General features: G+C 46.2%; 1 protein-coding gene across 5 annotated transcripts in view; it reads left to right on the top strand.

The window, feature by feature from the left end:
* Positions 1 to 14,465, top strand: part of PAM (peptidylglycine alpha-amidating monooxygenase) — a 1,271,905-nt gene extending 1,257,440 nt beyond the window's left edge. For all 5 annotated transcript variants that reach the window (XM_086960973.1, XM_086960975.1, XM_086960971.1 and 2 more), the window contains one exon: positions 13,600 to 14,465. In XM_086960973.1, coding sequence (XP_086817099.1) covers positions 13,600 to 13,793 — 194 coding nt within the window. In that variant the 3' untranslated portion in view covers positions 13,794 to 14,465. The remainder of the gene's footprint in view (positions 1 to 13,599) is intronic.
* The last annotated feature ends 1,486 nt before the right edge of the window (positions 14,466 to 15,951 follow it).

Raw genomic sequence — 15,951 nt, forward strand, 5'->3', positions numbered from 1 at the left:
CTCCTGGAATCCCCCAGCCCTGTCACTCACAAACCCAGACAAGAAATACACAACCCAGCAGAGGCAGGCCTGGAGAGTTAGGCAAGAAAATACCTACTTTCTAAAAGTGGTATTTTCAAACACAGAATATTAAAACCAACTTTACTAAAAGATGTATGTTATTATTCTAAGTTCAGGCATACTAAATTCAAATTTCTACCATGTTCCCTGAGTCAGTTAGGATTATAAGAATGTAATAATCTAACTGCCTACTCTGACCTATGAGACCGGGTAGCCTTCAATAGTGAAAAACGAAAATGGCTGTATTTCACTATTAGGACTTTCTACACACATCAGAGTATGTCCTACCTTATACTTACAATGCACCCTGCCCTTGGGCCTACCACAGGGGTGTCTAATATGAAGCAAAGGGAAGGTTTAGGGATGGGCACGTGGGTGCACTTGGCCAAGTCGATGTAGCAGTGTTAGACTGCACACAGGCCTTGCTATGGCAGGCCTGAGACACACTTTACAAGCTGCTTCTGTGGGTGGCACAACCACAGCTGCAAGCACAACAGCAGCATTTGGTTTACAAGCCCTGGGCACACATGGTACACTGTACTAGGAGCTGACAGATAAATCAAATAACCCAATCATGGAATAACCAATTAGTACCTCAATTTAACATAGGGAGCACTTGCACTGTGGCACTGATTAGCAGTGGCACAGAGCCCAAAGCATAAAACCAGCAAAAACATATTAAAACAGAGGAGGCAATCCGTAAAAATGGAGGGAGACTCACGACAATTATGCCAGGTCTAACACCTAGCATTCAAGGCTTGTTTAGGCAGGTCTTTGGCTAGCTTGATAATTCCTTATGACACTGTATGTAGGAGTGTGAATACAGCAGACCTACTGCCACATGCAAACAAAGCAACACCAACCACCTTTGTGGTAAAGCTGGACCTGTATCTGAAGGAAAGGAATGAATTACCCCCATAGCTACAAGGCACAGCAGATCTTTTATGACCTCTTGAACAGTGACTGTCTTTTGTGATCATACACACAGGTATCCGGAGCATGAATTAACCCCAACCAATGTATAGTTGTATTAATTGACACTTAGCAGTGGGTCAGCGTGGTCAAGGTACACAACATTGAAGGGTTTATACGATATTATAAGAGAATTTATTTGCAGATAGATTTATTTGTGGACAAATTGTACATTGTAGTACTTGTTTTTTTATAGCTATGGCCACCAGTGTCATTACTGTAGCATTGATGCAAGCAGACGCTAACCCTATAGGATCTGCTTTTATAAGATCTAAACAAAGTACTTAATTACAAATGTGCCTACCTCCAATCTCTGGTATATAACCCCAAGAAAATGGTCTTTGGTGAGACTATAAGAATATTTTGAAAGTAGACCATCAAGGAGCTTTTGCTCTTTCATGGTTTGAAATTTAATTCCATCTTTTTTCACCTTAGCTAATATTATTTAAGAGGCAGCTCATTTTCAGGTTAGCCTCAAGGTTAAATATATTAATCCATTACCTAATTTAATAATGAGCTTTATTTCTCAGTGTGTACAGGATCCGAATCGCTTTTGGCTTAAGGGGGTACATACACCAACATATAAATGAAATCTGACCTACAGTTGGTCAGTTTGTTTTTTAGGGATTTCTAGCTCAATTTGCGTTGTGTGGGTCTTGTTCTCTATTTATAATACCATCTAGTTTTCCTTCACCAGGAAAGGTGAAAGCATTGCTTGTCAGACTGAGCTTAAAAATAGTTGACCAGGGGGCGTGGCTTGGAAGCCAAACATGGTGGACATGCTTTGAGCCGGCTCCGTCCAGCCCATGAAATATCCTCAATTTATCCTGGCAATCTGGCGACTTAAGAGCCACTGACCTGCGGAGCTAAGTGCGGTGGCTGCTCCCCTTTCTAGCGGTGCCCCTCCTGTTGGCCGAGATCGGTGTGTGGCTGCGATCCAGCGGAGGCCTGGGGAGGCGCGGCGGCTGGAACTAACATGGCGCTGAGGCCGCGGCTGGCCTGATCTGCGGTGGCTGCCGGGCGCCCGCTGAGGAGTCCGCGGGAGGTGCGCGGCTCCGAGAGGCCCCCCCGGTGAACTGGTGTTCCCTGGAGTGATCGGCATCGGGGACGACTGGCCGCCTTGCAGATGGGGGCCCGGAGGGCTAGCTGGCTATGAGGCGAGGAGGCAGCACCTCGCGACCGGTGGGGGCGGCTGAGGTGAGCGGGTCTGGGCGGCTGGCGAGAGGGGCAGGGCGGCCTGACTCCTTGCGTGCCCCCGAAACTCAGACGGTGCACTTGGCCCAGTGTTCCTCCCCCCCGGTTGGCCGGGATCAGTGTGTGGCTGGGATCCGGGGTAGGCCTGGGAGGTGCAGCGGCTGCAACGAGCATGGCGGCGCTGCCGTGGCTGGCCTGATCTGTGGTAGCTGCCGGGCTGCACTGAGGAGCCTGAGGGAGGTGTGTTGATTGGAGGACCCCCCCGGCGATTTGAACGGAAGAGTGCCTGGCGTCGGGGACGATTGGCGAGTATTGCGGAGCGGTGGGCCAGCATGGAAGACCCCACACTGGAACGTGGGAGGCAGCCCAGTGGACAGACGGGCGTTGTAAGAGGACAGCTGTTTGGAGTACAGGGTGGGCCCACGTTTCTGGTGGGGTTTGGGCCTACAGTCGAGACACTGGTGAAGACTGCGTTCGGGAGGACAGTGGGGATAGGACCCGGGTCCCCTCGTCGGCCCGACCTGCGGTGTGCCCCTAAGACTCCGACAGTGCACAGGTCCCTAGTGTCTCTCTGTACCCCCCCCCCCCCCCCGCCCCCCAGGGCAGGAGTGGGCTGGCGGCGATCACTGCGGTGCAGCGGGAGCAACACGGAAGATCACCACCCCCCCCTAGCGCAAGGACTATGCAGCTCCGGCCCTGAGTCGAGGGTGAGACGGCGGTTGGCGCAGGGTAGTACTGCTGCGGGTTGCGCTTGGGGTCCGGGGATTGGACTACTGATCGCTCTATCTTGAGGGACTCTGGGGACGCGCTCACACCCTTTAGACACTGGACATCACAGAGGGGCGAGTGGCTGGCTGGGCCTGTGGTTTGGGGGAGCGTTAAGTGGACCCTTTGGAGTGAGCAGCAGACTGTGCTGCTGGGCCTGACAATATGACGAGGGAGAAGGGTGGCCGCGGCACACCCAAACAAGGGCCCATGGATAAATTTGCGGGTCCGACTGGGGGGTCTGGAGCGACTGGGGAACAACACGGTGTGATGCCGGATAATGCGGCCCTCCTGGCCGCCATCACTCAGGCCAGAGACACGCTGGATGCCAAGATTGGCGCGGACGTCATGTTATTGCGCCAAGACCTACGCAATGCAGTATCCCACATCTCGGAGCCTGAGACACGGATCTCGGGTGTTGAAGATGACATGACGGAACTCAAGAGGAAGGTGGCGGCGATGGAAACGGTCCAGAAGGGCTTGGTACTTCGGGCAGAGGATACGGAGGGCCAGGCTTGCCGCAACAACCTCCGTTTTGTTGGCTTTCCAGAGGGCTGCGAGGAGGGCAATATGGAGCGCTTTCTCACGTCGTGGCTGGAGGGATGGCTGCCGTCGGAGTCGCTGTCAAGGTGCTTTGTGATAGAATGCGCCCACTGTGCACTCAGGCAAAAACCTCCTGTGGGGGCCCGACTGCAGCCAGTTATTGCCAAACTTCTCAATTATATGGACAGGGATACGATACTGAAACAGGCTCGGGCAAAAGAACCAATACTGTATAAGAATGCCTGTATTCTAATTTTTCCTGATTATACACAGGGGGTCCAACTGCAACGCCAGTCGTTTATGGCCGCGAAGGCGAGGCTACGGGAGCTCAAACTTCCCTACGCCCTCCTGTTTCCTGCACGGCTCCGGTGGTCTTCCAGTCGCGCACCCACTTCTTCGACAGTCCCGAGGAGGTCTTCCGATGGACCGATGAGACGGTCGGGCTTCGACCCCACACTCCACCGGGCAGAGATCCTGACTCTCCGGCAAGAGAGATGCCCCCGGGGGACGCCGGCCGGCGGCGGTGGAGTGGGGAGCGGCAGTCGCGGTCCAGGAGGAGGCGCTCGAGGTCCGGGGAGGTGATTTCCCGAGACACGCCGGTTCGGAAGAACAGATCAGAGAGAACTGATGGTGGCAGTGGCAGCTGCATGGTGGAAAATATGAGACTTTTTGCTAGATTGCCATGAACTGGGCTTGTGCTTCCACTGGTTGTGGTCTGGCGGGAGCTCTATCACATGTTGTTGGGCTGTGAATTGGGGATCCGTTGGTTGGGGCGGGCCTGGTCCTACTGTTGGGGTCCTCCGCGATAGATACTTCAGTGTTGGGGTTGAGGTATGGGGTGGGGGGTTGGTTGGGTCGGGGTTGTTTTAGGTCACCAGGTCATTTGTTTCCTACAGGCACTATGGGGCTCACACACACACCACCGCGGCTTAATCCTCCTACTGCACACCAACAGACTCTCCAATGGCTAACTAGAATGCTGGGGGCAGGGTCAGCAACAGGGCCTACGTATTGTGAGTTGGAATGTTCGGGGACTATTGGATAAGGTAAAGCGGGAGGCGGTACTCCGGCATGCGAAGTGCCAGCGAGCGGACATTCCTTTATTGCAGGAAATCACCACTGCGTCCCTTCAGATTAAGGGGCAGCCCTCCGGGCGCAACTAAGAGTTGAGATCGCAACTGCGATATTTCCAATGTAATAAATCTAATCCGATCTTTGTATTCAATCAAATAACACCATCCGGTCTCGATTGCAAATGGTATATTTATTCCATCTTCTTAGATTTCAAATTGTTATGTTGTACATCACATTCAATTTGTATCCATTATTTCATATTTCACAAGGTCCCAATGCATTTCGTGCCATCAGCATTTTATCAGGGGAATCTGTAAATCAATGTATATGATGAGGACCCACATATCATATATAACAAGAAACTAAAACAACTAGTCTTAACAAAAGTGAGAATCTATCTCTCAAGCGTATCTACAATGATTCATGCCTACGAAATCTCATGCGCATTTAATCAAACAACAGTGTGACAGTGAACCGCTATGAAGATATACAGCCATTGAGCAGTAAAATCGTGAATTAAAAATATCTTGCTCGTGAACCCTAAAACGAAAAGTCAAGTGTATTATACATGTTCAGTCAATAAGATGGTGCTTGCGGGTTAAGTGGCCAGTGATTGTATCGTCAGGAAAACAATGTCGATGTTTCCTCATGACGAGTGCATAATTAATAAGTGGCACACTGTTTTAAACTAAAAGCAGAGGTGACAAGTAAACACAGTTATGCCGTATAAGTTTAGTTACGCCGAAAACATGTCAAAGCTTCGAACAAAACCTCAGTGTGAACTGACTCTTACCGGTTAAGCTGCAATGCTGCCACTTTAAGTGCAAAATGCTACCTAGAATGCCGAAGCGTAATGCCCCCATTCCACCATTAAAAGCATGTTGTTTCCGAGTTTAGAAATAAATGATGTCACGCTGAACGTTATGAAAACGTTCGAAAATCTGGCGGCCATATTGAAATGTGAAGTATGTGTGAAAAGGATATGTTCCTCTGTTATCGATGTTAGATACATGATGGAAACCAGGTGAATAATACAGTGAATAAAATTAATAAGTGTAAAACAATCGTGAGCTTCTAAAAATACAATAAGCAATGCCTAATTAAACTCAAAGAAAACAATACATATAACATATATTGAATCAATGGGTGAGTGACCATCCGGTGCTTTCTACTGTCAAACCATTATCAAATCAAATCATTGGTATATGTCACAGATAGCACGAGAATTCCGTGCGGTCGTTTAGCCCATATGGCTTTAAAGCAGCCAATCTGAAAATCCATTCGTTTTCTTTCTGCAGTAATTTCCGATTGAGGTCAAAATGTTCATCATTATCAAGTGTGTCTAAGACCAAAAATTTCAATTGCGAAACATTATGTCTGCGTTCATTGAAGTGTAATGCCACTGTCGATTTTTCATCATTCCTTCTAATACTGCTCTTGTGTTTAAATAGTCTGGTTTTAATCTTTCTGATGGTTTTCCCAACGTACAGAAGGCCACAGGGGCACTTCAATAAATAGACTACGTTTTTGGAGTCACAAGTGTCTGTCACTTTGAGTTCTATGGCTCTCCCACTGCGTGGGTGATTTATTTTTGTTCCTTTAATGATAGCATTACAATTGTTGCAGTTCAGACAAGGCTGTGTACCTTTGTATTGGGTAATGGGTTTTATCATGTTCGGAGTCTTTAATAGATCTAAAATGTTCCGGCTCCTGGTAAAAGCAAATCTAGGATTCTCTTAAAAAATGCCTTTGAAGTCTGGCTCAGACGCCAGAATCTGCCAGGGTTTCAATATTGTTCTTTTGAACACATGACTGTTTGTAGAGTATTTTGAGACAACAACCATTCTTTTAGATTCCACTTTATAAACTGATTGTAGGAGATCACTCCGCGTCTTAGTGGAACATTTGGCCTCTGCTTTTTGTAAAATTTCCGGAGGGTATCCTTGTTCATGGAATCTTTCCAACATCATCTTAACTTATCTGTCAGATTCTCCTGAATCTGAGACTATTCTTTTGGTCCTATATAATTGCGAAGTTGGAAGATTATTTTTCAAGGATGATTGGTGAAAACTTCGGTAGTGTAGTAGGTTATTGCGATCCGTTGCTTTCTTATACAAAGTCGTGGTAATTTCATTGTGTTCGATCTTCAATAAGACATCCAGATAAGCTATAGTTGTTTTGTCAGCCTGGTATGTAAATTGTATCCGATCATTGCTGTTGTTGAGGTTATCCAGTTCCTGTATTAAAACATCATATGGGCCCTGCCATAGCACAAAAATGTCATCAATAAATCTTAAATAAATATGTGCATATTTTTTCCACTGGTCTCCATTCACTATGTGATTTGTCTCGAAGTTGCTCATAAAGATATTTGCGTAGCTGGGAGCCATACAATTACCCATTGAGGTACCACTGAGTTGTAAATAATACTCTTCTTTCCATTTGAAATAACTTTGGTATAATTAAAAATTTAGTAATTGTATCAGAAACACTTGGAAATCATGATCAAGGTCAGATTGTAATAGCATGGATTCTACTGCTTCGATGCCTAAGTCATGTGGAATGAAGGTGTAGAGAGTTTTCACGTCTATGGTGCACAGCCATACTTCTTGACCTTCCAAGAGCGTAACTTGAGCCATTTTTTTCAAAAAATCCGTAGTATCCTTGATGTATGATGTGGCTTTGCTTACAAAATCTTTTAAATATAAGTCTAAGAACTGTCCTATAGGTTCATGTATACTCTCTCTAGTGTTGACAATGGGGCGTAAAGGCGGGTGCAACAAATTTTTATGAACTTTGGGGAGCATGTAAATTGATGGTGTTCTGGGATGAGTTTTTGTCCCAAAAAAATGTGTTTTCTCTGTGATGACTCCGTCGTTACATGCTTTCGCCAGATTTGACTGTACAAACTCCAGAAATTTTGTTGTAGGGATGACCCTAAGGGAGCATATGTAGACTGATCTATGACATGTGCATTCACTTCTGTGGTATAGAATTCAGTATCCATCAATACAATTGCACCTCCTTTATAAGCTTTCTGGACTATAATTTTAGGATTGTTAGCAATGTTCTTCAGAACATTGAGTTCTTTCTTAGATAGGTTATGAAATTTTGTTCCATGTTTGTAATCAATTTGATTTATCTCTTGTTTGACCAAGGACTCAAACGTATCAATTGACTTATGACTTATGGGTGCTTGATAAGTGCTTTTAGGTCTGTGATGTTTCAATTGAATATCTTGTTCTCTCTCAGTGTTAGGTGTCACCACATTCTCAAAGAAATGACGCAATCTTAAGTTGCGTGTCAATTTGAAAAGACTGATGTGTAGCTCCAATTTGTTTGCGTTGTGTGTGGGAACAACAGATGTTCCTTTCTGTAATACTTGTTTTTCCTGTTTGGTGAGCTTATATGAAGAAATATTTGATTTGATAATGGTTTGACAGTAGAAAGCACCGGATGGTCACTCACCCATTGATTCAATATATGTTATATGTATTGTTTTCTTTGAGTTTAATTAGGCATAGCTTATTGTATTTTTAGAAGCTCACAATTGTTTTACACTTATTAATTTTATTCACTGTATTATTCACCTGGTTTCCATCATGTATCTAACATCGATAACAGAGGAACATATCCTTTTCACACATACTTCACATTTCAATATGGCCGCCAGATTTTCGAACGTTTTCATAATGTTCAGCGTGACATCATTTATTTCTAAACTCGGAAACAACATGCTTTTAATGGTTGAATGGGGGAATTACGCTTCGGCGTTCTAGGTATCATTTTGCACTTAATGCGGCAGCATTGCAGCTTAACCGGTAAGAGTCAGTTCACACTGAGGTTTTGTTTGAAGCTTTGACATGTTTTCGGCGTAACTAAACTTATACGGCATAACTGTGTTTACTTGTCACACTTATTAATTATGCACTCGTCATGATGAAACATCGACATTGTTTTCCTGGCGATACAATCACTGGCCACTTAACCCGCAAGCACCATCTTATTGACTGAACATGTATAATACACTTGACTTTTCGTTTTAGGGTTCACAAGCAAGATATTTTTAATTCACGATTTTACTGCTCACTGGCTGTATATCTTCATAGCGGTTCACTGTCACACTGTTTTTTGATTAAATATGCATGAAATTTCGTAGGCATGAATCATTGTAGATACGCTTGAGAGATAGATTCTCACTTTTGTTAGGACTAGTTGTTTTAGTTTCTTGTTATATATGATTTCTGAGTGTGGGTCCTCATCATATACATTGATTTACAGATTCCCCCGATGAAGTGCCTGATGGCACGAAATACATTGGGGCCTTGTGAAATATGAAATAATGGATACAAATTGAATGTGATGTACAACATAACAATATGAAATCTAAGAAGATGGAATAAATATATCGTTTGCAATCGAGACGGGATGGTGTTATTTGATTGAATACAAAGATTGGATTAGATTTATTACATTGGAAATATCGCAGTTGCGATCTCAACTCTTAGTTGCTCCCAGAGGGCTGCCCCTCAATCTGAAGGGACGCAGCGGTGATTTTTTGACTTGACACACACCTCAAGGACGACGAGGTGATTCCTCCGTGGCTCGCTACACTTTATTTAATTTTAAATCAACGCTTGTGCACAGTCAAAAACCTTTTTTTATCATCTTTATTGCAGGAAACGCATCTCATGGGCACGAGGGTCCTATGCTTGCAGCGCTTTGGCTTTCAGCAGGTCTTCCATTCAGGTTTTTCTAGGGGGGTCAAGGGCAGTAGCTATCCTGATACACCGGAGGGTTCAGTACACACGAGGAGCAATGGTATGACCAGCAGGGTCGTTATGGAATTATTCGGGGCAGGATTGGCGACCACCCCATTATATTTGACAGTGTGTATGCGCCACCTCCGCTGCAATGGACTCTAATAGAGAAGTTGAGGCTGCTTTGGGCAGAGATGTCGGATGATGTGTCAGTAATGGGGGGGGGCTTGAACGATATTATGCAATTGGCACTAGATAGATCAGGATCTGATGCGGGGTCCCGGGGCGGCGTGCCCACAAAGCTTCATGCACTGGTGACAGGAATGGATTGGGTGGATGTGTGGCGGCGGCTGCACGGTGTGGCCAGGGAATATACGTTTCTATCGGCAGTGCATAAGACCTTTTCCCGGCTAGACTACCTGTTCGTGTCCAGGGCTGGGGTGGGCAGAGTGCTGGCGGCTGAGATATTGCCACTAGGTCTCTCAGACCACTCCCCCATTTTTATGGAGCTAGACACTGGGAGGATCAGGCAGCCTTTCCGCTGGCGGTTGGCTGTATGGAACTTACAGAAACCGGAATATACGACCCATATGGGGGAATCCATTGCCCAAAACCTGGAAGAGAATGCGGGCACCGTGTCCAGTGCGGCCACGCTCTGGGAGGCGCTGAAGCCTACGCTACAGGGGGGTGGACATATCATGGTGCACAGCCACCCGCAGGCAGCGGCGGGAGGAGTTGGTCCGAGCCGAAACCCGCATAGAGCAGCTTGAGTCACAGGCTCGTGAGTCTGGCAGCGAGCTGGGGGTGAGGCAGCTACTTCTGGCTAGACAAGAATGTGCAGCCCTGCTGATGGAAGAGGCGCAGCAGACCTGGCTTGCTACGCGTAGTAGGGTGTACCAATGGGGGGATAAGTCGGGGAAAATGTTACATCGGTTGTGCCAGGGCACCATGCATGCGCAGACTTTGCCTGCAATCCTGGACACGGCGGGGACAGCATGGCGGACCAACTGGCTATTGCGGAGAGCTTTGCCGAATACTTTGCCGACCTGTATGCCCCGCGGGAATGCCTGGAGCCAGCCATGATAGACAAATTCATAGACGACCAGCGGGACCAACTGGAGGCTCCCCTCTCTGAGGAGGAATTGGGGGTGGCCCTAGGAGAGTTGAGAACCGGGAAGGCCCCCGGCCCAAATGGGTTCCCCAGCGAATTCTTTCGCCTGTATAATTTGCAGCTGGCCAAGCATTATAGAGCTGTGGTGGAGGAGGCCCGGGAGGAAGGGGAACTCCCTCAGGATTGGAGGCATGCAGAAGTGGTGGTCTTTCAGAAACCTGGACGCCCTCCGGAGAGTCACGCGTCCTACCGCGCCATCTCTCTCCTAAATGTGGAAGCCAAGGTTTTGGCGAAGGCGCTGGCTAATCGGCTGTTTTGCCGCATATACCGTCCCTCATACACCCGGACCAGGCAGGCTTTATGCTCCAGAGGGCTAAACGGCACAATATCAGAAGGGCGCAGGTGGCGGTCGCGGCGATCCGGCAGGCCGAGGAGCCGGCGGCGTTGCTCCTGGCGGACATGGATAGGGCGTTCGACTCTCTGAGCTGGACCTATCTGTTTGCCCTACTGCCTAGGCTCAATTTGGGTCTACGCTTCCTGTCATACATAAAGTTGCTCTATACTGGTCTCACGGCAACGGTCAGGGTCGCGGGGGCGGTCTCTTCTGCTTTTGAGATTCGGAGGGGAACGCGGCAGGGGTGCTCCCTGTCGCCATACTTGTTTGCTCTGGCCATGAAGCCATTGGAGGCGTGGGTACGCATAGATGCGCAGGTCCATGGGTTTGAGTGGGACATGGGTGTTTCCGACAGAATAGCCCTTTACGCGGATGATGTCCTTTTTTTCCTAACGGCCCTAGATAGGACAGGTCCGACACTGCTGGAGATCATGCAGATTTATGGGGAGACTTCGGGCCTACACATGAACCCCCGCAAAACCACATTGGGCAGACGACAGTGGGGTCGTGGGCGTCCACGGTACAGTTGGCTGCAGGGGGACTGAAGTACTTGGGGGTGGTTTTGTCAGAGGTTCCAGCTGTGGCATGGGAGCGCAATGTGGTACCGGTGTGGGATAGGACGCGGGCGGATATTAGGTCCTGGTCTCGTATGCCCCTAACGCTGTTCGGTAGGTTGGCAATATTTAAAATGGTGGCGCTTCCCCGTCTTCTTTACCAGTTGCAGAATCACCCATTCCCGATTCCAGCCCAGTGGTTTCGCACAGTGAACTCGGTGTTGGGGCAGTTTCTGTGGGAGGGGGAGGGTGCGGTTGGCGGTGCGCACATGCTTCCTCTCTACGTACAGCGGGGGGCTGGCCTCACCTGACCTTCTATCGTACTATCAGGCCTCGCAATTATTGTTCCTTAATGACTGGTGGTATGGAGACAGGGGGGACCCAGCTTATGCGTTGGAGCGCTGGTTGATGGGTCAGCACACATTACACACTATACTGTACTCTGCCAGGCTACGTGGGGCGCTACCGCCGGCCACGAAGGTGGTGTTTGCAATCTGGAAACAGGCACTGCGGTGCATGGGTTGGTGGGGGGTCCAGACCCGGGAAACCCCACTGTGGAACAATGCCCGTCGGGCCTCAGGGGGTGGGATGCCATTGGCATTTCCACATTGGGTGATGTAGTGACTGACAATGTTATTAAGTCCTTTCAGACCCTACAAGAAGAGTACCACTTGCAGCCAACATAGTTTTATCAATACCTACAGCTGAGGCACGCGCTACTCCCGAGTTTGGGGGGGCTGGAATACATTCCCGAGTTCAGCCCTATAGAGGCCAAAATATTCATGGGAGATTTGGGAGATAGGAAAATCTCGCGTATATACCAAACATTAGTGAGGCACTGCTCCCCCCACACTTCAGAAGCTGAGGGGGGATTGGGAGGCTTCGTTTGGCCCAATTTAAGTACCTTCATAGGGTGTACTTCACCTGGGTGCGCCTTTGGCGAGCCGGGATGATTTCCTCACCGACATGTTAGTCCTGTGGCACATTTATACACACGATCTGGCTATGTACTGCTCTGGAGTGCTTCCGGGGGCGGGGGGGATCTTTGCATGTCTTTCGGAGGTCTTGGGGTGGCAGCTTGCCTGCACACCGCAGTTGACCCTTTTGCATGTAATGGAGGGGGTGGGAGGGAATAGATATAAGCGACACCCTTACTATTAGGACTCACCTTGGCGAAACGAGATATTGCACAGGCATGGAAAGCGACGCTGGCCCCGTCAGTAGCGGCTTGGAAAAATGGTCTTGATTTTTGCATGGGCCTGGAGCAGCCTATTTTTGTGGCAAGGGGATGTCCATGCAAGCACTATAAAATTTGGAACAGGTGGGCAGAATATCGGGAACTGTGGCTGGACCCTCCAGTGGTGGACGAGCAGGTACTGCCGGATTAGGGGGGATTGCATACAAAGACGAAGAACTGTGTCGCGAGGGTGGTGGGGTGGACTGTGGGTGCCTTCTGTAAATGTGGTTGTTCTGCACAATTGCGATCATGAAGCTGTGGACCTGTGTGACCTGGGTGGGTGGGGGGGGAGATGGGGGAATTGGGAGTACGGGAGGGGGGGGGTGTTCTATGCACTTTGAACCGTACAGTCAAGAATGATTATGAACCTGTTGTAATGATTATGCAGTTGGCTCTGGGCTACAGGGGGCTGTTTGACATGTGCTACTTGACTAATAAAATCGGTTTAAAAAAAAATAGTTGACCAAACATTGTAACCTGTGGAACATCAGTACATACCTTACAACAAATATTCCCTTGCTACAAATGTCTTGCACATACTAATCCAGCTGGTATTTGATGTTACAAGGTGTAAGTGAAATCCTGCACCTTTTGCTTTTTTCACATACCTACTTTAACCTGGTAAAACAGGCGGAATTTATGTGTGTATGTGAATCATTGACTACACATGGATTGCCTCAGTAATTCCACATTCCCATGAACGAAACTTGTAACTGTGTGGTAATACTGCGCCTGATAATTACTGAATTACTGGCCTAAAAGTTACTTAAATTGGGGCCTGCCTTTCAACTAATCCATAATCACTCTGCCTATTCCATCTCTAGTTTTCATTTGTTTCAGATCCCAATACGAGTCTGTGTTTGTATTCACTAAGCCACAAAAGAGCTGTTGAATTTATACACCACATTTATAATTGATTCTTCTGTTTTTTTTAGGCAAGGGCACTGGAGGCCTAAACCTGGGAAACTTTTTTGCAAGTCACAAGGGCTACAGTCGAAAAGGTTTTGACCGACTGAGCACTGAGGGTAGTGACCAGGAGAAAGATGAAGATGATGGCACAGATTCCGAGGAGGAATATTCTGCGCCCCCACCACCACCACTGCCCCCACCAGCAGCTTCCACATCCTGAGACTCCTCTCCGATTTCTACTGTCAGCGACTTTACCAAGAATGCCAGATGATTATTTTTGTTTTCCTTAGCACGTTTAAAGGTTGTGTATTTAATTGTAACTGTACTAGTCTCCGTGGGCTGTACATTGTCATGTTTATTTTATTTTAGTTGTGGGGGGAAGTGTATGGGTGTGTTTTATTGCCAGTGCTGTTGCAGTCTTCATGTGGCCATCTAAATCATGAAAAGTATCAGCTAGGGTTGCAGCATTGACTTTCTAGTTTTCTAGTTAATCATATAGAGTTTTATTTTGGAGGGTAGCTTGTATTTTCCTGTGTTTGTAGGCAAGCCCATTCTCTGCTTTGACACTGCATTTCCCAATAGCACTTTAGTTGCCAAATTTCTTTGTTCTGTTGTGCCTTTCCTGTTCAGCGTTCTTACTGTATTGCAGTACAGCGATACGTGCCACATGGAAATGAAGCTGCTAAATCTTCTTCTATTTTTTTAAAATCACATTATATTTCATCCAAGGACAAAAAGAAAAATTCTCTATTTAAAATGTTTTTATTTTGTTGTTTTTTGGGTTTGTTTTTGTGTTTCTGGGATGTCTAATTTTTAGATGGTGAAACTGTTTAGAACACTATTTTCAGAAACGGAATGTACTTTGTGTAATAAAGTGTTCGCAGAGCATTAATATCAGTGTACTTTGATTCTTTTTTTTCTATTTACCATGCCTTTTCCCGTAATTACGTAATGCAGATCAACATTGCCCAACAAAAACCAATAGGGAAAGTTTAATGCCAGATCAAAATCATATTGGAATGCTGGGCAAAATGGATGTTATTTTCTGTTATAAATCATTTCTGTATTTAAATAAATCCCCTTCTTTCAGACTTATGGGATTTTCAGGCTGACAAGCCGCAGTACACAGATGTTTTTTGGACAAAGCAGAAGAATAGGTAAAAAGCACTGGCGAAGCTAAAAGATTTGGGTTGTTATTTATGTTGATAGGAGATTGGAGCTTTCGTTAAATTACTTAGCGGTTTCATAACAGAAAACTAGAGTGAATACCTAGCATAAGTGAAGTACTTTTACAAAGTTTGAAGCATGAAATAGACAATAGTTTTTTTATTGACCTTAGAGGATGAAAGGTCAAGAGTTTTAGAATGGAATTAAAGATCTGGAGTTTGCACATGTTAACCTAGCTTGCTGGGCCAGAGATATGTATACATACACTACATGGTTTTTCGTCAATCAAAAAATTAAAACGTTGCACAGTTCTCAGCACTAAGTGCTATTGTACAGAACGCTTATAACTAGGATATCCTGTTTTAGGTGTATACCTATTATAACTGATAAAACCCCACTGAAATGAAAACAACCCTCATCAGTGTAAACATATAAACACTGATGAACACCTCTACAACCGCAAACTAATATGCCATTCAAATAAAGGAACTTGAAGAGAATGAGTCAATTGTATTTTTTTCCTGAAGGGGCCTACACAATGTAACTTTGTTCTACAAGCAGTAAGAACAAGCATTGGTAATGCATCGGTTTCGCCTATGTAGTGAATAAAGAGCTGTTTTCATCAATCAGCGTCCGGTAGAAGGAAAGATCACCCTGACAGATAACACAGGATTAAAGAGGGTGTGGCATAGCGTCCAGAGCTGCTGACTTGAGAGCTGAGAATCGTGGTTTTATCTTGGCGGCACCTTACAACATCCTGTGATTCTATGTAAATCACTTAATCTCTCCGGGTGATAAATTGTTATATACATATATATATATATATATATATGCTGCAAGAGTAAAAGGCAAATTTTTATGAAAATATAGTTTCACCAAAGCGGATATTAACAGTATTTCGGCTGCAGGAAACTGATAAGAGAAGCAGATGAGGACCAAGCATTGGTAAATGCAGGAAAATATGCTACAGGCAAAAGAAATGGAGGAAAGGTAAGTGGCATACACAGGAACCAATGAAAAGCCAGGAAAGAGAAGATGTGAATCCCTTTTAAGTTTATATTAAAAACAATAGATTTCTCAAGCGCTGTGCAGGCGAAAACTAAAAAGTGGTTTAAGATTATTGTGCTTGAGTTTTGTTTTTCAGTGATGTAATTTAAAACAATTGTCTTCCTTTTCATTTTCTCAAGTTTGTGTGCTTGGGTGAAAAGTGC

The sequence above is a fragment of the Lissotriton vulgaris genome, chromosome 3_1 (genome assembly GCF_964263255.1).
Source record: "Lissotriton vulgaris chromosome 3_1, aLisVul1.2, whole genome shotgun sequence".
Lineage (NCBI taxonomy): Eukaryota > Metazoa > Chordata > Amphibia > Caudata > Salamandridae > Lissotriton > Lissotriton vulgaris.